Consider the following 23,749-nt stretch of genomic DNA (forward strand, 5'->3'; position numbering starts at 1 on the left):
TTGACTTAAGACAAGCTGATGTTTCCTAAGCATAGACTTCTCAAAATTTTCCTCTGAAATGTAGGCTACTCTACAGGTGGTTTTACGTTAGTGTCTTAGTGTGCTAAAGGAGATTCTTTTAAAGTGTGAATTTGCCTTGTGCCTATACTGAGTCAAGTATGCACTCAAATACACCACTGAAAGTGGTTTTCCTCCTGAGCATTGCAGTTGCCAACCAAAGTACCTTCAGAGTGCCCTACTTCCAATGTGAATGCAAGATCCTACAATAGCTTGGCCTCTGTATGTGTGTCATTCTGTCAGGTACCACAACACTGAAATGAACATACAGAAATCTGCTTTGCGTTGCCTATCAGGTAGAGATAAGTGGTGTGCACCTAGAACTGGCAACCAATGCAAACTTCAATGCCAATAAACTCACCAAATCAAGCCCCAGTCCCCCTCTCTTTGCACTACACCGAAAGCTAATATAGAGCCGGCCTCTGTGATGAGGTATGCCAGTAGGTATAGTCAGGTGAAGGTGCAGATTATATAATGGAGGAATGGCCATAGTACTAAGATGCAGTGACAACAGATCCCTTCTTCAAAGACTTCTTTCAGCAGGCTGGAAGGCTCCCGCTTCCTAGTTTTTGCACAGTTTTGCATCCTTTCTTACTCCTTGGCCCCCATTGCTGAGTAATGCTTGACTGTAAATTGTTACGTCTGACCAGACTGAGAGAGAAGCCAGGCTGTGGTTTGGAAGTGGATGAGATAAAAGCACCACAGTGTGAGAGCATAAAGTGATGATGAGTGAGTCTCATGTTCAGAATGAGACTTAAAAGTGTGCATTCAGCTCAGTGGAAAACTACAGTAGAGTGGCATGCCTAGTTTTAAACAAACCTCAGATTTCTAACTTTACATGAAAAAAGTAACTTTACATTTTTAAAGATTAAACCAGCATAAAATACTTACTGAAAGACAATGCAAAGAAATATGTAAGTAATAGATATTCTCATCTGAAAACATGCCCTCCAGTAAATGCTTGATATTAGTACTTGATACAAGCTTACGCATTTTAATGAAGGGTTGAAAAAGCACAGTCCTGGCCCAGAAGGCAAGAAATAAAATATTCCATTTTTGTGGTAATGTATTTTATTTATGTGACTGATGGGTAGAGCATCTATCTTATTTTATTTCTTTTAAGCTAAAAACATAATGCTCTGGAAACAATTAAATCAAAGCAAAACCAAGTAAATAAATTTACATCACACCTATAAGATTCAAACTATGACTAGGCTGGAACGTTTGCTGATACAATGTTAACTGGCAGTGTGTTTTTTTTTTTTTAATGGTATTTTTTAATCACTGAATTTATCTAGGGTAAACAGACTGGGCATATGTTAGTTCCTGAGGATTAATGCATGTGAAAAGATAAACAATTTTGCAATATCTAAAACAGATCTGTGGAGTAAGAAGGGCAATTTTTGCATATTCATGGTTTTAGGTAAAGAATGCATTTCACTCAGAAATGGCTGAACAGGTTTTCATCATACTTTGCTTTGAGACAGAAGATAATAAATTTCAGTCCTAAAGAGTGTCTCATATGAAGTTATGAACAAATCATAGCTGAGTTTTAAATGGAGCTACTCAAGAGCAAGGTCAGCATAATTAGTTTGGAGATACTCAACTGCAAAGGGGAGTAACAGTACATTAGCAATGCTATGAAGTATATAATAGAGGATGGTACTAAAAGAATGTTTGTGTTTTTCCAGCGCGTAACTCAGAGGCCTTAATCTGGTGGTAGCTTTTAATTGTTGTTACAATACAAAGAAATAATTTTTAATGTGTAATAATACTTTTTTTTCTTGGTGTTTCGTTTTTAAACAAATGTGTATTTTTCATTTTAAGGGTTCTGGAAAGAAAACATTAGCTAGAAAACTAGCACAAATATGGAAATGCACTTTCATAGAAGGTAATCGTATGCTATATTCAGAACATTGCATTGGCTTCCTATCTTTTACTTTAGCATATCCTTTCTGTTCCCTATAGTTCAAAATGACATGTTGCTGATTCTGTAAAGACTGCTGGGAAGGACCAAATAACCATTTTGCCAGAATGTAGTTGACCATTCTCTTCAAATGGAGCCAACTCACTGAAGTCCAGAGAGCACAGAGATTTGCTGATACAGACCATGAATAAATAGCAGGATCTTTCCTTTCTGTGTTTGTGCAGTGCCTAACACAATGGGGACATACTCTAGGACTCAGCGGCTTAGCTCTTGTAGCGGTACAAGTAATAATGGAAGGAATGGAAGCTGGCACTTTCAAATTTCTAAAAGAAAAATGTCCAATGGCTTATTTTAGGAAGTGAAGTTCTCCCACCTTGCATTCACTAGAATACAAGATGTCATTTCATTTTCTAAGCTCTCCAGCACCATTTCAACAATCTCTCTAATCAAAGATTTTTAAAGATCTGTAGAGTAAAACTTTTTGCTGACAATGTGCTGACAATGACCTACGAACACATTGCTAGATATGTTTTTCATTTTGAGGTGTATCTCAGCAAAGAAAAGGGTTCCTATTAAGAAAATTAAGTCTCTGGCAGTTTTCTCTTGTACTAATTTTGTTGGCAGTGACCAAAAATATTTTTTGTGTTTGTTAAGCCCTGGTAATACTTCTGTTTCCACAACACTGTAATTCATAAATCTTGATTCATTCAATTAGGTTTTATAGAAAAAAAAATGAAAAGCTTATCCCCAGATTTATCCTATCAGCTTGAGGACTAGTATAATCTTTTTAATTAAAAGAGCAAAAGGCTTATAATAACCTTAACTATCAAGAAGTTTCTTGAACACCTCTTTGTTTTGAAACAACAAATTATAAATCTGATTTTATGGTATGTATGTGTACAATTGTTCTTGCTATGAACTGACCCTTTATGTATCAATTTTAATTATATTTTTTCTGTTAAATATGCCCCCTTGGTATTTTTTATTGTGCTTATGAAAGCCCTCTAGTAGACAGTGTAAAACTTCATATTTTTTGTGAATATATAGACTTACCTATCAAATAAAATATTTTATTTTGAAGATTTTGAATTAAAATAGGGTAAAGTTCAGTTTTAATAAAGGACTTCTTTGACTTATGTAAATATAGAATATTTAATTTGTGGGATTGTCTAACAAGAAATTAATACCTGGTCCAAAGTATAGATTGGACCAAAATTGGAAGGAACTTCAAGGAACGTACTTAAGCCAATCCACATTGCTCAAATGTATTAAAACCTCTCCTGACAAATGTCTATCTAATCTGTTTTTAAAAGTTTTGGGCAGTCTTTCTCTGTAATAAAAAGCCTTTGCCATTAGAAAATTTTCCTTCATAACTAACAAACCTTGCTTATTGCAATTTTATATTCATTACTTGCTGCCTTATGTCTTATAGATTCAGAGGATTATATTTTTCTTCTTTTGCACATAATATTTCTTTCAGCTTTCTTATGTCTGGCTTAACTACCCCCACACATGCACACATACATACTCCTTCAACTTTTGCTCATAGGTAGAGTTTTTTCATTTTCCACATTAGAAAATGAAGAAAGAAAGAAAAAAAATTCAATATACAGAATTATGAATCATTAAGGTTGGAAGGGACTGGAGTTCATCAATTCCAACCTTCCACTCAAAGCAGACCCAGTTAGAACAAATTGTGCAGGGTTGTGTCCAGTTGAGTCTAGACTGTCCCCAAGGATGGAGGCTTCACTACCACTCTGGGCAACACGTTCCAGTATTTGACCATCCTCATGGTGAAAAATTGCTTCCTAATTACCTAATTGGAATTTCTTATGTTCCAACTTGTATCTATTTCCTCTTGTCCTATCACTGCACTTCTGTGAAGAGAATGGTTCTGTCTTCTTTGTACCTTTCCATTAAGTAGTTGCAGACAGCAATAAGATCTGCCCTTAGTCTGTCTTCGCCAGGCTGAACAAAGCCAGTTCTCTCAGTCTCTCCTAGTATATCACATGCTTCTAATCATCTTGGTGCCCTCCACTGGACTCACTCCAGTGTATCAATGTATTTCCTGTGCTGAATGTGTTATTTGTCCCTTAAAAAAAAGACAAGTTAGAGAATTATTAAATAGGAAAGGGGTTTACATTATTTTTAATTTGACAAAGCAACTTGTATGCATTTATTCAATGAATATGTCTATACTTGTAAATAAAACAGAGCCAGGGTACATGCACAGCACTGTCTGTCAGTTGTCTGTACTGCTAGTTAGTACATTCCCTGGCTCAGTTTTGGCCCATGGCAAATAATATTCTCTCAAATGCTCATTCACAGTATGGAGGATAGATATGTGCCAGCCATCATTACAAGTAAGCAGTTTGGGCATAGTCACTGTGTTTCGGGAAGAAAGATTTTAGCTGTATAGACATGAGCCACTCCATGCCACAATGGCTTTGGGTCCTTTTCCTGGCTTGTTTTATTTGGTAATATAAATGCAGCCTTAAGGGTCGTTCTTGAAAAATTTTGTGAGCATCTGCTTATTTCAATGGTATATAAATGTGAAAGACTTGCAGGATCATTCTGATATGACATCACTGTCATGCATAGAGGCAGAAGGTGGTCCTTTGAATTTGAGGGGGTCTCAAATTTAGTATTAATTTATTTTAGATAATTAAACCATATAAGGAGTAGGTTTTTAAGAGCTATTTTTAAGGTAGATGTTTTTTGTGTCTGAACAGTTGTCTTTCTAATGCTTCCTTTTAAATTTTGGGACGTGTTCAGGCTCAAATATTCATCTCCATATTTCACAGCAGTAATGCTAATATGATGTGAATTGGTAATTAAAATAATCCTACAAGGCTGCTGTTGTGCATCTACCTGTAGTATATACTGTATAGGTCTAATTTTTTGGAAGAATATCTACCTGGACATTTCCAGAAAGCACCAAATTATAGATGGACAAAACATAATAATGGCCCTAAATATAATGGCTGTTCATTCAGAAATAGTCTGGCTTGCTGCTCTGTGCTATTTCATCACAGAATTTTTTTGGAACACATGTACACACTCATGTGTCTATATATTTATGTGCATGTTTGTAAATGTACTCTCTCTATAAAATATAGAATTTATGCATTATTTAATTTCATTCTGTCTGATGTGCTTCTTCAGCTTTGGAAGTAATTCAAGAGAATATTCGTGAAGAAACAGAATATGGGCTTAAGGTAAAAGTCTAATCTTCTAGAAAGTTTGGTCACATTATTGACAAACATGCAGTATAAAAGACTGTGCTTTGCATTTTGATTTAGTGTCAAGAATTGCTGTTTAGAGGTCAAAGTATTTCTGAAGAACTGGTTACAAAAATGATTCTGAAAAAGATTGAGTCACCAAAAGTTGCTCATTTTGGTAAGTATATTTATAGCCTAAACTTCTGAGAATATGCTTGCTAAAATTTAACTCTGTCACTCTTTGCATACATTACTGCTCTAATATAATTTATTTTCTATTAGACTGTAGCACCTTTTCTTATGCTCCTCAGGCTATGGAATATCTCTAAACTGAGAGTGTATTTAGGGCTTAATTTGTCACTACAGGAGGTCAAAAAGTATCATGCCAATCCAATGTTGTATTAATTTTGAAAGAATAAATTTCCCCCAAACTTGAAGGGTTTCTGTGACTCTTGCTTGTCGGTATTAACTGGTTAGAAAAGATCTGGGATTTCAAATGCAGAAATTTGGGCTTGAATACTCCTATAACAAAAAATTACTGGCAAAAATATTTTAAACATTTATCATATTGCAGAAGAAGGAAGACAGGTTATTTAAAATGCAATGTGTTAAGGTTTTTTTTAGCAACTTCATTTATTCCCTTTTCCATTTAGTCCCTGAGATTAAGTTAGATGAGAATGGTTTTGGTGATGGTAATAACTCTTCTTTTTGAGAAAAGATTATATTAGTTAAGCCTGTTGAGATTAGTGCTATATGTAATTCTTGCTAGTGTCTGAAGCTGCTTTCCTGAAGATAAAACAGATAGTTAAATGGAAAGAAAGTAAAAGAAAATATAGTTTCTTTTTCTAGTGCTGACTTTTATTTGAAATTTCCATTATTAGAGAGAGACAAGCATAGTGCCAGATGATGTCAAGTCTCTACTTCTCTGAGAACTAGCAAATTTGTATGAATTTTTGGTTGCGATGAGTTCTGTTCCTTCTCTGGTGACAGACTCACAGCAGTTTTGCAGAAGATGCATCCTTACCTGGTGTAACCAGACTTTGAAAATAGTAGACGAAAGACAGAGAAATGGGTAAGAAGAAAAAAAAAGAGTTGATGAGGGAAACAAAAGTTTGAGGGAACATGTAGCAGCAGAAATGCAAATCTCTTACTCCGTATGATCAAGACTTCAGTGAAAGCCAGAAGAGATGACTGTGTCATCTGAGTTCCACTCTCTGAGTCAGGGAGATGATGAATGCCTGAGATGCACATATCACAGAAGACCACAGAGACTGTAAAGGTGACTATCATGTTCATAGAATTTTGGTTTTTGCAGCCAAGCCATTTTCCATATTACAGATCCCCAAAGTGGCAAGGAATAGAATAACCTACATCCTCAGACTGTTTCCTACCAACTAGAACTCATCTCCAAAACCAATTTTATTCAAGTATTTTCTAGTTCTGCTCTCTTTTTGTTTAGCAACTATAATCTTAACATAATCCTTAGATAGCATATGTAGACTTTCAGTAGAAACTAATCCACCCATTAGTAATTATTTGTTCATTAAAGATTTTATAAACAGTTATGTGAGAGGATGAGTTTTTGACTTTTAACTTTTTGACTTTGGTTTTTGACATTTTAAAATACATATTTCTAAACAGTACACTAAATAAGGGGTTCTTCTGTTCACTTATATTCTTCTGACTTAGGAAATAAACACATAATGTGTTGGAGACTGATCTGTCAGAGGTATTTAGAAGTGCTAGAACAAACAGTAATAATTAAAAATTATAAGTCAGTAAACCCAAATAATTTATTTCTATGCGCTCTTGAGGAGTCAAATATGAAGCTGCTGAGCTGTTTGTCAAGTTAAGCAGTGTTTCATTCTAAAATCACATAGATACTGAAGGACTGGAAAATAACAAGAATACCTGTATTTTAAGGTATTGTAGGTAAGAAATTACAGAATAATAAACTCTTTGTAGCTGATATGGTTGCTAAAAATAAACTTTAAACAGAATAACAAAACAATCAGAAGTTCATATCATGTTAATCTAGATAGTATCTGTGAAGGAAAATTCATGTCACTGTCACAGGGGAAAACTGCTCAGATAGCATGGTTTAAATCAAATCAGGATCAAAGTTCTTTACTGATTCATTAATGACAAGTAATTAACCTGCAATCAATGAACTATACATACAGGATCAGTATCAGCAACACAACGGATAAACCACAATACTAGGCACTTGCCAAATGTTAATAAACATCTACAGATTCCTAAACCTAAACCCAAAGAGTTCTAACTGCACACAATCAAACTCTCAGGTGGTTATGCACATCCTACCCCACCCTCAAAGACCATGTGGGTTGCAAACACACACTCCCTCTTCTGGGAGTGCATCTTCCCCTATTTAAACACACCTTCTATTGGAGGTGTGGGTGCTCTAGCTTTGTTTACCTGTGCCGCTTCCTACAACCTGCTAATCCACACAGCAGTGAGAAAGCCCCCCACGAGTTCACATACAAGCATGCACTCGAGGTAGGGGTCACTACTGGTAGTCGAGGTAGGGGTCACTACCCTATTCTGTCAGTCCAGTATTTGAAATGCTGGCTACTCATGGCATTGGACAGGGAGGCTGCTCTGTCAGGCCTAGACAGAGATTGCAGTGCTGGCAACGTAAAACCTGATTTGGCTGCTGCTCTGTTACCACCTTCTCACTGTAAGGTCTCTCCTCCCAGTTACAAATTTTCATGCTTCTTTAATATTTCTTTTTAAGATGACTCCTTTTCTCAAAAGTCTCTTGGTAATCCCCTGCTTACTGTTTGATCTGGTTGATGGTTGTCTTAAGCAAACTTTATCATTGTTAATTTCCCCACAGCATTATCAGTTTGGGGGCAAAAACCCTCTCAGAACAGACAGTTTGGGGTAATCTATTCATGCACACTGTTTACACTCACGGTCTTCTAATATCAGCTGTTGTTATCCAGGCTGTGTTGCCAAGCGGAGGCCATGCGGACTCCCTGCACCTCACTATCAGTTAAAATTCTCTGAATGTGTCAACAATTTAGAATCCAGGATTTTCATTCTACAGAGGAATGACTAAACATTATGCTCTCTCTTGCTTATGCTCTTCCACAATTTTTGCATTTTCTCTGGATGGTGGCTCCCCACAGAAGAAGGAGTCTTCAGTTCTAATATCTATTGCAAAGGCTGCTTATGTTTTTATGCTGCAGAGGCTTGCATTCAAGTGTTACCACATAAAATTCTAAGCATTTCGAGCAGGCACAATTTCTCTAAGGGAGTATTCTCATTATTAGACTAAATTCAACCTGATCCTTGTTTAGTCTCTCATTCTGGCCTCAAGAGTATTGAGTTCCTTGCTCTATAGTCATTCTTACTGCATGCAGTTATTGGTCATTATAGCACTCTCCTAGGAACTTGAAGCCATGGGTTCAAATATCCTTGAGGATGAGCGCTCTAATACTAGGAATAAGGTGTTATTGCCACCATGTCTGTCATGTATAGCTGCTGTCTGTTTGCCAAGGGGACTCAGCATTGTGAATTGTGAGTGAGTGGGTGCTTGCCAAGTTAGATGCCTCATTATGCATACTCTGTGCTTAGTGTCTCCTGAGAGAGTTTAACATGCCGGAGCATTGCATGTCCTGTGGAAGAGTTCAGACTCCCTTTATTGTCCATAGAAGTAAAGGCCTTTAAAGGCTGTATAAAAAAACTAGATTCCTAGTTTAAATGCTTTGTATCATAGTTATGGCTACTTTTTGCAATGCCTTTCACAATGCCTTTTTAGTGGCAAAAATAGTCACTAAAAGCTTATTACCTTTTAGTCGCTGTAATGCCCAAGTTAGGCACATGAAGCAGGTGGTCTGCGTATGAACTTTAATGTCCACATAGTTCTTATTTTTATATATTTCTTAACTGCATTAACAGACTTTGAGAGTCATATACTAAGCTGAAAACAGCACACCTATATGTTTGTATTTCGTCTGGAGTAAATATGGGTGCACAGTTTTTTTCATGTTGTGTGTGTTACGTAAGTGGTTTAAAATTGTTCCACTATGTAGATATATTACTTAAAGGAGATGAATATAGCTGGTCAGTATATTTGACATAACCTTATAAAAGATGTATTTAACAAAATGTATTTGGCAGGTTATATTCTCAGTGGATTTCCTTCTCTCTCAGAGGAATACATGACTGTTTCACAGCAAATAGAGAAAATAAAAAATCTAAAATTAAAACCAGATTTCCTGATTAATATTAAGGTAATGTCATCTTTAATAACTTGCTAGTCATGTTCCTAGTTATTAGTAGACTCATATGCTGCATAAGTCAAAAGGTAATATTTACCCCTGTACATTTGAGTATAGTATTTATTGAGGAATAATATTTTTTTCTCTTTTACAGTGGAGTGGAATTACACTAGTTTATTCTGTTATAAGCACTGATCATGTAAAATAGTGAGCATTTCCTATCACTTCAGTAGGAGTTAGAATCTCTGACCTCTCTTAGGCTGAGTTTCTAAAACCAATTAGAAGGGATAGGTTTTCATGAAAAGAAAACTTTGAATAACGTGATCAGTATGCCATTTTGGATGCATGTAAATCTCCCATTCATGTCTATTTATACAGTTTCAGGAAAAAAATGTTCACATACATGAGTTAGAAAGCAAATTGTTTTATATTTTACTCACTAAGTGTGAAACTACTTACATAGTCATTATTTGTTCATCAGGTTTACCAATCTCAATTTCCTCACAAGTAATAATGTGAGGTACCAATCAGATACTTTCCAAAATTGACTGTGATAGACACATAAATTATTGTTTGTGTAGGTTTAAGAGGACTCGCTCAGTGTATATTAAAAGAATGAGAAAATATATTGGACTTGCTGGCTATGTCTCTGCTAGTAAATATAACAAGGCAAGGACCACTCTTTGGACCTGAGGCCAATTGGTTTTGCACAACACAGCTAAACTCCCTCATTAGTCAGAATAGGGTGCCACGTCCAAATGGCCCACTGGGAAAGGCCTTAGGCCTGTGCTGTTCTCCAGACTATACCCAACTATTCACTAGGGAGAATATTAGCTGGCCCAGACCAAAACTTTACCAGACTCCGTGCAGGCAAGGTAACAGTATGTATAATAATGGACCAGTGTTCAGGCCTTTGTTCTGGCCATGTTTCATTTATTAACAAGTAGTTTTTTTCCCTTCTCTGACTCTGAACATGCAGAATGGAGTGCCAAGACAACTCTAAATTTCATAATGAAACTTTGGAGTTGTGCTCCATTCTCATTAAGATTTTGATTCTAGTTGTCTTATCTATGTGGTTTGTCAGATGTCTTAGTGGATGGACTGAGTACTATCACTTTGCTAAATTGAAGTATTTGTTGTAGCGATGATGTTCTGTATATTTCATACATTTAAGACCCATTTAAACAATGAAAATGTGTAAATGCCTATTTCAAGCAATTGCTTTTCTGTACTCATGGAAAGATGTTAAAACATCAGAAAAGCATATTTTTCTGCTGCTTTCTAGGCTGTTTTGAATTTTTTCAGATATAGAAAGCTGATCTTTGTTTTAATACCAGATAGTGAAACATCTCAATTCTTGAGAATATATTTTGTATAGTCATGTACAGCCATACAAATGCAAGAGTGATCCTATCTGTACTAGAAAGAAAACAGAATTCTTGTCTTCATGTGGTTACATCATCTTCTCCTCCTGGAAGAAGACTGAGGTTGAATGCTCATTAGAAATCCTTGCCCCAAAGTCAAAAAACAAAAGGTCTTTGATTTCAGTGGGTTCAAGATGTCTTCATAGATGTGTCAAAACTGTAACTATTTTCATTAGATCAAAATTAAAGGAAGAAGAGACACTCTAGATAGCTCTGCGAATAATGAAATACTATTATTAAGAAACTGATGTAGGAAAATCTTGTCTCTCCAAGAAAAATGATAAAAGTTGCGCCTTTGAAAAAAAAAAATCAAATTTTTCATTCCCTATTTCAAAATGTGCTGTGTCATATAGCAGTAATGTCAGCTATATGACTGATTCTTACAGGAGAAATGCAGAAATATCCCAAAGTATAGTAATACTTTAAGGGATACCTCCGTTAGAGAGTGTAGCATGCCCATTGCTAGCAATGTGGTAGCTCTGTTTTTCTCTGTAGAAATCAATTTTCCCCTTCTGTCACAGTCTGAATTTAACAACTACAAAGTTTTATTTTTATCTTAGATTTCTCACAATATGTCTGGAGGGTAGGTGTTAGGGATTGAGAAGGGGAGAATGATTATTTGTTGTTTGTTGTGCCCTCCTGTCAAACTCCATAATGGAATTTTAAAATATCCACGTTAACCACATTCAGATTTATCTGTGTTTAATGTTAAACTAAACTTGTGTCTGCATATTTTTTTATAGAAAGACCTGCGCTTAATCTTGCAGATTAACTGCTGAACACCTTTAACCTCTGACTCAATGGTACTATGTTATTGGTGATAGTACAGCTCTGAGAGGTCAAAGGCACCTAGTAAAATGGATAGCTTGCTCAAGACCAAACCACTTTGGAATGGATTGCAAGAGCAATCACAAGTCTATCTGCAAAAGACTTTTATCCATCAACTCTACCTGCATAGAACTAGCATGGCAAAATGTGCTCAAGTAGTGGCTACACTCTTGATATGGAATATAAAATGCTGATGGAGAAAACTGTGCAAGTGATTAAGTCTTTCTTTAATATTTTATTTTTGCACTGAGTAACTTTGCTGCTGTTGAGAGTTTTGTATTACCTCAAAAGTTATTAGAGAAGTTGTTTATGAATCCAAATATTTGCCAAACAGCCCCCCATATTCTGCAGTTTAAGGAAGAAATTAGTATTATTATAGCACTACAATAAACATGTGATTTCCTTTTAATCATCCCTTGCTAGTGTTCAGACTATGACTTATGCCAAAGAATATCTGGACAAAGACAGTGCCCTGATTCAGGGCAGATATATCAGAGGAACCAGTGGGATCCTAATGTTATTGAAAAACATAAGAAAATGAAAGATCAGCATAAAGAGGATAATGAGGAAGAAGAGGAAGAGCAGGAAGAAGAAGTGGTAACTACTGCTAATTTCTGAACAGTGCAAAGTATTAGAATGTACTCTAGACAAAGCAGAACAAATTCCGATATTCTAAAATATCACCATACTGTGTTATGAATTAATTTTGCTCAACTCTAATCTTAATTCATTTTCTGTTCCACTTTAAGAGATTTGGAATAATGTTTAAATAGTGTTTTTAAATGGCAGCAGGTGGTGGTTATTGTATAGTTTGGCCTGGATTCAGCCTCTGACTTAGAAGACACTAAACTGCTGCTTAAGTTGAAAGTGTATCAGGAGAATGGTGACTTTGTATTGTCTTGTTCCTCTGTTCTTCTGCAAGCATCTGTCATTAGTCAAGTTTGGGGATAGGATACTGTAGGGATCTTTGGGCTGAACAAATACAGGAGTTCTTAATTTCATTTATTGTAACATGTTTTTACTAATGTTTGTGGGATGTTAGCTTGTTTTGCTGTTAGAATACTACAAATAGATTATAGTTTTTTCATGAAGGTTTTAGTTTGCATTCAGGTTGGGTTGCACTATTTTATAAAGCTGGCCAAAGACATTATTATTATTAATATTGAAATATTTTATCTGGAAAGCTACTTTATCTATCTGCTTTTAAGTATAGACAAAATTTAGTTTAGTACATTATTTTGTTTCTGTATCTTGAAATATTTAAATTTTCATTCTTCAGATTGCAGAAGGTCCACTTGCAATATCAAGAATTTTGCCTCAGTTAGTTCAGAGGCCTGAAGATATTCGTGAAAACGCAGAGGAAAGAGTTGGGATATACAAGGAGATAATGCTCCATCCTTTAGAAGTAAGAAAAAACAAAATACTATGATGCTGCATAACAGAAGATTGTTTAAAATATCTTACACTATTTCCATGCTTTTTTGAGTCTGAGATTTATTTTAGGGAGGTGGACACAGGTCATGGTCCAACATAAGTGCAGGTTCTGAAATTCATATTGAAATCAATGGTATATCATGATTATCATTTGTGGGTGTTGTTGCTAGTCTAGAGTCAAGATAAAGTAATCCATTTTGAGTTTTAAAATAGAAATACATTAGTAATATTTTTCTAAACCTAGGAAGTGACGTATAATGTTTGAAGTATATCATGATTATTACCAGAGTCCATTTAGCATGCAATCCTATAAGGAATCTGCTTTTCATATCCATTGCCTTTCATTTCAACAGGTTTTCCTTCTTCATCTGCTTCATTACCTGCAGTTTTATATACCTAATAATTAGCCCATACATTTGCTTTATCTTCTGTTTCATTTCTGCAGCTTTCTAGTTGATTCTTTATTTTTCTCTCTAGGCCTAGGTCCTGATTTTTTGCTCTCTGTCTGTCCTCTGTTTTTTCATAACCACTTGCACTGGGTTTATAGGAAGGTCTAGGGCATTTTGCATTTCTTTCCTTCCCCATTGATGAGGGATGACTGCTGACATGCTACGACATCTCCAAGGAAGGACAGAAGAGAGAGCTGCTTGCCTATAGTGGCAAGGGTGGACTGGTTGCCTACACTCAGCTTCCCAAAGAACAGAGAATTTTACTTTTTTTTTTTTTTTTTAATATGCTTTCCAGTGTTACACATGTTGAAATTTCAAGAAAAGTGGTCACAAAACAGAATGTAACAATTATTTGAAGATATGCCTCATTGGATTAGCTTTTCAGTTACCATTTTAAACACAGATGTCATAAGCCTCCATTTAATTTTATGATAAATATAATAACCTGCTATGGTGACCACAGATACAAGAATATTTAAACACTCACAAGGGGAGTTATAGCCCTCTGAGATCATAGAGAGTAAAGCACAGATTTTGAAATCAGAATGACTGACTAGTTTTAGTGTTGTTCTGATCAGTGTTGGTATTTTCAGTAAACATGTCTGGCAAACAAGCAATCAAAGATCTTCTGAAAGGCAATGATCATGCTGGTCACCCTTCAGCTGAGCTAAATAAGGAAGTAGCTGTGTTTACCTTTGTTTATCAGTGGTTGAAATAGTGGGGGGGCATATTCAAACAGTGGCCCCGGTGAAATCTGGTCAGAAGATGAGTTACAGAAGCCAAGAAGTTTCCTCTGAAGTGATTTAAAACAGGGGCTTAGATATTCTTGGTTGGGGGTCAAGCACCAAAGGCGAAAGAGAAAATGAGAGCAGTACTAGTAGCCTGGGCTTGGTAGAAACAGAAAGAGAAGAATAGGTAACTTATTTTGAGAAGAAGCATGATGAAAAAACATGCTTGAAATTATGAGCAGTGACATTGTTTCCTCCTTTCCCTGTTGGGTTCAGGAAAGTTGTATTAACTATGTAAATTTACTAAGAGAGGGTACAAAGCCATAATTTATTCGCTTTTTCTACTCCTGGTACAAGCAACTGGAAAAGCCTCATGTTTGCTGTGCACTTTACAATTATTGTTTATCTATGCCTCTCAATTTCCCTATGAATTAGATAAAATTATAGATAAAATTGTGTAAAAGTGGTATAATGCTGTTCTTTGCTAGAGGAATAAATCTGTTATTTTTATGCAGGAGAAAGCAGAATATATGATATCTTGAATGATTATAATCTCATATGGATTGTTCTTAAGTAAACTAGAGAAAAGTTGTTTAGATTGAAAACCACTAGCTGAAAAGTCTTACTTAGGCAGAGTTAGTGGTTCACTAAAATATTGAATGAACTTAGGGATCTGTTGTTGGCCCAGTTAGAGGTTTAGATGATTAAATTTAAAAAAGGCTTATAAAATGTTGACTTTACACTGCGCTGGGATAGATAGAAAGAACTTTGGAGGACAGACTTTGATTTCTAGGATGAAATTGAGTTGAAATAAGTGTGAAATATTACAGCTAGGGAGGAAACTGAATGAGCAACTGCAACATGTGAAATAATTGGCTAGATCTCAGTACTGCAGGCAATCTGGGAATCTAGTTAATTGTAAACTGAGTCAATAAATATGGTACTATTGCACGAAAGAAATATTATGGATGTACTAATAAGACCATTGCATGTAAGAGAAACAGAAACTAATTATTACTTTCTGGGTAGAAGAATATTAGAAAGAAGTGATCAATTATTATCCACCAAAGATAGGAAAAATAATTTGTTTAATTTGTAGCATAGGAGACTTAAACTAGATGCTAGGAAAGGCACTCTGGCCATAAGAGCAATGAGTAGGTTACTTATGAAAGTTGTAGAGTCACCTTCACTAGCATTTTTCAGAGCTGGGTTTAGACACATATCTGTCAGGAATGGAGGGAGTGTTCTTGATCCTCTCACAGAGATGATGACAACTGACATGGGAGGTCCATTTTAGTCTATAATGTCTTATTTACTGATAGGAAGATTGAAAATAAGAAAAATCAAATATATTGCTCAAAGTTTACAGAAATTCAGAGTTGGGACCAAAATTAAAATTTTGGTCTCATGGTTGATATTTCCAAGATATTTGTTAATTAACATTATCACCATTTCCCACCAGACAATTAAGTATTGACAGTAATTAGACAGTTAGAAGTTGAATTCATACATGAAATGTTACTTTATCTAGATTATTTGTAGCTATTTTGGGTTTGACCTAGGTTATCTAATCTGATTTCTGAACCTATTGTAACTATAATTTTGTAGTTCTCTCTATATTTATTGATCACTATTAAAATAGAAGTTTCTTGGCAGATGATTTTATAAATCATCAATGTGGTGAAAATTGGTTGTCCACAGGAAAACTTGGAGTCCACAGGAGTCCAGCTTTTGATATTTATAGGAACAGAATGAGCTTGAATGTCATTATCTGGTTAACTATATACTCAGTTGATGAACATGTCTTCATTCTTAAACAGGACTTGATGGCTGAACAGGATTCTCAATACCTTATTGAACTGGATGGAAATAAGCAACCAAATGACCTTTTTGCAGTAAGTAAACTATGCACCAGCTTAAGTAACTTCCATTAGAAAAGAACTATCAATTCTGTAGATATTTTTTTATTCTGGTGTTGGCAACATTCTAAGTTGAATATAAAACTCATTAAATTATGAGTACAAAACATCACCTTTGAAATGCCTGCTTTTGTTATTATGTTAAAAAAAACATAAGGTTCACCACTCAGCCCAAGTTTCCATAGATGTTACACGAGAATATTTACAGGCAGGCTGCAAACTATTTTGTACTGTATCCACGTATTTGTTGTGCTTTACGTCCTGTATTAGTTTCAAATATCTTTATTAACATGCAAAATTAAAACATTCTCAGTAAGATATATTTACAGAATTGGCTTAGTGTGCTGATGCCTTAAATAATGAAGAAATTTTTATGGTCTTTGATATAGTTTTACAGTGAAATAGAGGATAATTTTTTCCTTTTTCCCCTTTCACGGAAGTTCTGCTGAGTTTTTGTGTCTATAGATTTTTAGCTCATGACACAGCAAATCAGTCTACATATTAAAAATTACAACAATAAATTTTGAAGATAAATAATCTCACCTTCTATCTCAGAAATAAGAGCTGTTTTAAAGTAGGATGTAGAGTATGGGGTTGGAAAAGGAAAAGCAAGAGATTGTCTTTGATAATGTAGGAAGTGAGCTGCCCCTGGACTTTCCCCTCCCTCGTTGAAAAGGAATTGAATCTGTTACAATTCTGCAAGTATTTAATTTTACAATTAACTTTATTATCAAGAGTATTTCTATACATACAGAAAAAAACCTATTTTTGCAGAGACAAAAGACAAAATTGCTGAAAGACAAAATTTCATTATTTATGATCTATTTGTCAATATCACAAGAGATTTATACTAAAGACAGTACAGGTGTGTAACAATTCCCACCATTTTACCTGTGAGTAAGACAAAGACGTATTATGAAACTAGCCCAATTATGGCAAAATTTGCTTTTTCATTTCAAGAATACTTGCGTTTAAGCAAGATTGCCTTCAAGAAATATTTCAGTTAAATATAATATCATCTGATTCTCATTGGCAGACTTCTGGTTTAAATACTTTTAAAAATAAATATCCCAAAGTTGTATTATTTCCAAGTCTGCATAATAATCTGATGTCCTAAAGACATTTGTCTCCTTTTCCAACCCTATTGGCACAGACTGGAGCTCATCTGAATACTTCCACTGTTTAGTGGGAGAGAATCCTTCACAGTCTATCCCTTTGGAGGGCTTGGGATTCACAGCATAAGGAAAAGGTATAAAGGCTTTGATTCAGCATTTTGCACTGTCTTTATCTACCAAATAGCTTGTAGGAGCTGAGCTGAATAACAAACATGGCCCCAAGCTAAAAATTGGGCCTTAGTGTATATGTGGTCATTATACAAATAATAAATTAAAATTAAAAAAAAACTTTGGGGTCCTTTCAGATCACAAAAGCAATTTTAATTGGTTCTTAGTCAAGAGTTATTTTCTTTTCAGTCAGTGGTAGCCCGACTTCAATCTATGGGTGTTCGAAATGCAGCTCCTGTAACTAGACTTCAAAGTCAGCAAGAAGAAACATTAGAGGGACTGGAAAATGTAAGTGTAATATTTTTTTTTCTAAAATGTAATAATTATAGAAATATTTTTTTATTTTCTGCTATGAGCTTATATTTGTTTCATAGCAAGCAATTTGTTTTATTGTGTAATAAGGGGCATTTTTGAGTCTTGATTTTCCAGAAATGTGGATTTGAGACAACCCTGGAACTGAAATCCAGCTAAAACAGTGTGAAAAAAGTTATCTTTAATTTTTAAAAAAAGTTATGTCGTTATGATAAAATTTTGAACAGAATGTTTGTTTTAACAGTGGAATGAGAGTGAATTCCTTCCAGGGAAATAAAGAAACTTTAGCCAAAGGATAATAGTGTCTACAGCTTACTGTTATCTCACAGTCTTAAATCTTTTCCTGAAAGAGAAATAATATCATGCTAATACAAATTTAGGAACATCCTGCATAGCTGAAAACACATGCATTTTATTTTCTGTAATTTATTAGAAATAAGACAAATTAGTGTTGTATTTTGCCTGAATCATATCAATAATAATTTCTGCCGCTTCCAAGTAAAAGAGAAAAACAGAAGTCTCTGCATACATGTCTTCACCTATAACCACTTGCAGTTATCTTTCTCATTTCTTCACCAAAACTACAAATATATAAATGGTACTATAACTGAGGAGACCCTGCTGATTGTGGTTATGCTTTCAGTGCAAAAAGAAAATAAGTTTTCTTTTTTCCCAGTACCCATCAAATTCACAGGTGAAGGATTTTCTGTGCCAGATTATGTCTGTATTTATTATTTAATTTGTTTATGTGTTTAATAACTGTGAATGTATCTATTAATTTGATCCATGAACTTGTTAAGTCCTCTCTTGAGTTGTTGTAAAATTTGGTATCCACAGTATCCACCCAAAGGTCAAGGAGTTCTGCAGCTTAATCATACAGTATACATAGAATTACCTCCCTTTGTGTTGAACCTGCCACCTTCTAACTCGCTGTCCTCTAGTTGTTGTTCTACAAGAGGCAGTGAATAGTTTTGTTCTCTGCCTTTGCCCTCTAATATCACCCATGAATTCAGACTTCTGTCTGATTCTTGTGTATCTGTCTTTTTTTTGGACTGAAGAGTTCCAGTCTACTTAATCTTTTTTCTTATATGAAAATCTTTTTGTATGGTCATATTGCTCAATATGATCAGTCATGTTACCTTTCTCTGAAACTTTCCTGATTCTGCTACATACCTCTTGAGATGAGGATGCCAGAATGCCCACAGCAGTAAAGATGAGGGCATGGATTTATACATAAAAAAAGGAAGCTTTATGTTTTATTCTCTCTTTGCTAAACATTCCTAGCATTCAATCTATTTCTCTGACTACTATTGGGCATTGACCAGATGTTTTCATGGAACTGTGTATTTTAACTCCAAGATCTATTCCTGAGCAGTGAAAGTCAACTCAGAGTTCATCATTTTCTATGTAAAACTGCTATTTTAATGCCCAGCTTCTTAGTCTCTAAAGGTCCTTCTTCAGTTCTTCACAGCCAGCACTTGTCTGTTCTACTATGAATAATTTAACATCCCTATAAACTCTATGATTTACTTACTATTCAACTTCTTTAAAACATCTATTAAACATATTCCTATAACTTGACATTTCTGCATACGTAAAAGAGATATTTTGGCCTTTCCATTCCCCCACCCAGATCTTTGTCCTTTCTTCATCCCTTTTAGAAGAAATAATCTTGGCCATTCTCTCTCTTCTTCAATAATTGATTGAGTTGTTTCTCTTCATTTTTTTAAACTTCCAAAAATAATTTATGAAGCCTACAAGAAATATTTTAAGTACTATTTTTATTAAATAAAATTTAAAAGTTAAATAGTTTTTCCTTAAGATTGTCTTGCATTTCTTAAAAAATATATAGTTTTTAAAAAGATACTGAAAAGCATAATTTTGTTTTCTTTTAGGTTTGGTTGTGTTCCAGCAGAATATTTCAAAAAAGACTAAGTTACATAGAACATGGCATAGGTAGATTTAGAAAAAAATTATACATACTGTTATTACTGTTTTAATAAACAGGATGAACTTTTCCGGGTTCTCTCATCCTGCAAACTAATAGCAAACAGATACCGATGGCGTAGAAGCAGGTGGGGACAAGCATGTCCTGTGGCTCTTAAGGAGGGTGATATTGTAATGGGGATCCCAGACTTGGCTGTCAGGTTAGTGGAATTTGACACTTTTTATTCTTTTTTCCATTTCATAAGATAACTATCTCTATTTGTTGACTTTTTTTGTTTTGTTTTGTTTTAAGTTTTCTAGGTAAAATGTACGTACTGTCATCCTCAGAGGCATTGAAAGCATTTATGTTGAATCCACGGCCTTACCTGTTACCACCAATGCCACTTCCTCCTTGTAAAGTACTAGTATTTGGCCCCCCATTGTCTGGAAGAACAACCATTTGTAACCTGATTGCAAACAAATATAACGGAAAGGTGGGTATATAAATGTCTTATATAACAAGGGGATCAGCTGAGGCCTGGGAGCCAGTTAGACACACACTTATTCATGGTGGGTCATCAACATACACATTGTAAACATATGCATTATAGAAAAAACATAGTAATTCAGTGAAATTCACTTACAGAAAAGCAACTAACTTTATAGACAAACATTTATGTGTCAATGTTATTTGTCTTAGCATAAGAATATGATAAGCATATTTTATCTAAGATAATTAAACTGCATTGCAAATTGGAAATTTGTACACAACAAACTGTGCTCAAAATATATGTAAATTTTTCTGAAATTTGCAGAGCTTTTCCAAACTCATTTTACTGTATAGCTGTTGGATCAGGTGCTGTATGTCTCTTCTGTAATATCTTTATTTTTTCAAATAACTTCATTAGGTTCTTGACATGGCCAAACTCATTCAACCCCACATGGAAGAATCAAGAGAAAAAATCTTTGAGAAAATGCAAAAGGATACAATAGAAGCAGCCATAAAAGCAGTGAAAACTAGGTTGGAATTAGAAAAAGTGTCAAAAGAACCAGGTGAATAAGGTGTTCCATGGTCTTTGAAGCTATCTTGTTTGCTTTTAGGTTATTTAACTGAAGCAATTCCTCTCACTTGTAAATGTTTTAGACTGCTTTAAAATACTACAGAAGCTGTTACAGATATTATGTGTTAAATATGAACTGAAATATCATGAAGTGAAAGCAATAGAGTAGAACTGAGTAGAATTGAGTAGAACTCAATGCTTTTGATATTATTATGTATAAATATCCTGGAGCTGAGGGTCACAAGCATGTGAGAAAGCTTTATGAGCTCCTTTTGAAAGCGCTAATAATTCAGAATCACAGAATGGTTGAGTTCAGAAGGGACCTCTGGAGATCATCAAGTCCAGCCCCCCTGCTCAAGCAGGGTCACCTAGAGTAGGCTGCCCAGGTCCCTGTCCAGACAACTTTTGAACATCTCCAAGGATGGAGACTCCACAACCTCTCTGGGCAACCTGTTCCAGTGCTCAGTCACCCTCACAGTAAAGAATTTTTTCCTTATGTTCAGAGGGACTTTCCTGTGTTTCAGTTTGCGCCCGTTGCCTCTCGTCCTGTTGCTGAGCACCACTGAAAAGAGTCTGGCCCCATCCTCTCTACACCCTCCCTTCAGATATTTAAACAGATTGATAAGATCCCCCCTCAGTCTTCTCTTCTCCAGGCTCAACAGTCCCAGCTCTTTCAGCCTCTCCTCATATGTGAGTTTGCATGCACAAATGTCTTACGCAGTGTCTTCCAGTCTCCAATGAACAGTTATCCCTAAAAAATACCTTATTTATAGCTTTCATAGACATGAAAAAAACTTGAAAGCGTGAGCATTTGTCATTTATATGGTGATATATTTCCTGTTGTGGACAGACTGAAACAATAGCTCCCAAAGATGTGAAAAGGGTTGCAAATTTTAATCAGCCATAATTTTCTAATGTAAAGATTGTTGGCATGCTAAAAATTGAGAACATGGAAACAGTGTTAAATAACAAAATAAAGACCTCTCCCGTCCTTCTTACTCCCCAGCATCTCTGAATTCTTTGTAGAAATAAGTAAAAGGGAGTATATTGACAGAAAATTCTTGTGTTTAATTCAATATACCTCTCAAATATAATTCTTTTTTCTAAATTTGCCACGGAGTATCACCAGAGTGCTGTAGATACTAGAGGCTCAGCTGTCAAATTTAGATTTATCTTTCCACATAATGCATAACACCTTATCCATAATATTAACCAGTACTGTGTGGAGTAGAAATGTCATTGGAATGAAGTTCTGTAATTACGCTTGAGCACTACCTCAGTTTTAACAAATCAAAAACATATAATATTACTCAAGCATTACCAATTATAGAATAAATGACAAATTACAGCAATATATAAACTTATAGTGCTTATCACTTTCACTATTATTCTTGAAATAGTGTAAGATTATATTGCTCTGTTCATTTGTAATTATGCAGAGAAATCTCTGCAAAAACACTGTAGAGTTGCCTAGATGTATTTCTTTGTCTTTTTGAAAAAAAAAATTTGTTGCTTCAATTATATTTTTTCTTTAATGTTATGACATTCTATACCAGCAACAACTATTGGAGACACCACTGACAAAATATCTTATTTCTCAAGCTGGAGAGGAGAAGTAGAATATAGTTTCTTTAGCTATGATAACTCTAAAATCTGACTTTTTGCTGTATGTAAACACTTAATAAGATATTGTCCTTTTCTTAGGGAGTTTGTAATTTGGTGAAAAAATACCTGATAATGTGTAATTTTATGCATGTAAAAAAGTATCAATAAAATCAGTGAAAAATCTTGGTATAATTACAGAAAGTATGACATTTTTTCCAAATTATATTCTTCACATAATAAATATTGCAGTTGCTATAATCAGCTCTTCACTGAATTATGCTATCATTTTATCAAATTAGTATGTAAATAGTGAACTAACTCTGAATGTTCCCTCAAAAAATTTTTGAACAATTACAGTACATTGTGTCAGCAATTAATAGTCAAATATGAATCGAATATGAGTGACATGCATTTTAGGGAATGCAGGCTTCTTGATTGTAGATGATATACTATCTTGAACTATGATTTGTATTAATTTTTAAATTAATTTGGTCAACCTTTTGATTTAGACTCCTATGAGAAATTCTCAGGTGCTGCAGGTGAAACAATATTGAAACAATATTTCATTTAGTGATAAAAAATACTGTTACAGTTTAAAGGGTTTTTTGGAATGAGACAGCAAAGACAAAAAAATCTAATAACATTATTATGAAATACCCTCCCGAACTTCATTTAGAGGGACTGTTCTTTGATTCTTTCTCAAAATTATTTTGTAATATTGCTTTGCCTTAAAATGCCTGCTACATTCTACTATGAAGTGGCTACATTTAGTGGCCAAGAAATTATTCCTGAGCAGAGGATATTTAGAATACTTAAGAAATTTGTGAAGTGCTTAAAAGAAATCTATATTAAAAGCATGGTGTATAATATTTTTTTGTTTGTTTTTTGCAGCTGCAGCAAAAGAATCATTGTTAAGAATGCCAGAGATAACTTCTGACCATCCAGAAGTTCAAGCGATGGTAGAAGAAGCTGTAGTAAGCGCATCAGAATCCGAAATTGTACTATCACCTGAAATATATGCTGAAGTATTGGAGAGAGCTATTGCAGAGGTAAAATTACAAGTACTACATAACAAAGCACTTTCTTTCTAAGAGCTCCATGTAACTTTGTGTATTATCAATACATATTGTTAATTTTTTCGTGTGATCAGTCTGGTATATGTCACATAATTTGAAAGGTTACATAGGATTGATGAGAGACCAAATAAGATCATGAAAGACAAAAATCTATTGAGGGATTCTCTATGCATACAAACCATTTCTGTCTCACAGTCTCTGAGCTACAAGCTATTAAAGGCTGTGAGAATTATCTGAGCAAAGTATCAC

General features: G+C 34.8%; 1 protein-coding gene across 1 annotated transcript in view; it reads left to right on the forward strand.

Annotated features, from left to right (window-relative positions):
• The window catches only part of AK9 (adenylate kinase 9), a 76,451-nt gene that overhangs the window by 847 nt on the left and 51,855 nt on the right, over window positions 1-23,749 (forward strand). Inside the window, 12 exon segments of the mRNA XM_067294796.1 lie at window positions 1,885-1,948; window positions 5,150-5,202; window positions 5,287-5,383; window positions 9,355-9,467; window positions 12,131-12,301; window positions 12,987-13,112; window positions 16,139-16,213; window positions 17,710-17,808; window positions 19,840-19,979; window positions 20,072-20,252; window positions 20,667-20,820; window positions 23,349-23,473. Of these exon segments, the coding sequence (XP_067150897.1) occupies window positions 1,885-1,948; window positions 5,150-5,202; window positions 5,287-5,383; window positions 9,355-9,467; window positions 12,131-12,301; window positions 12,987-13,112; window positions 16,139-16,213; window positions 17,710-17,808; window positions 19,840-19,979; window positions 20,072-20,252; window positions 20,667-20,820; window positions 23,349-23,473 (1,398 nt within the window).

The sequence above is a fragment of the Apteryx mantelli genome, chromosome 3 (assembly GCF_036417845.1).
Source record: "Apteryx mantelli isolate bAptMan1 chromosome 3, bAptMan1.hap1, whole genome shotgun sequence".
NCBI lineage: Eukaryota > Metazoa > Chordata > Aves > Apterygiformes > Apterygidae > Apteryx > Apteryx mantelli.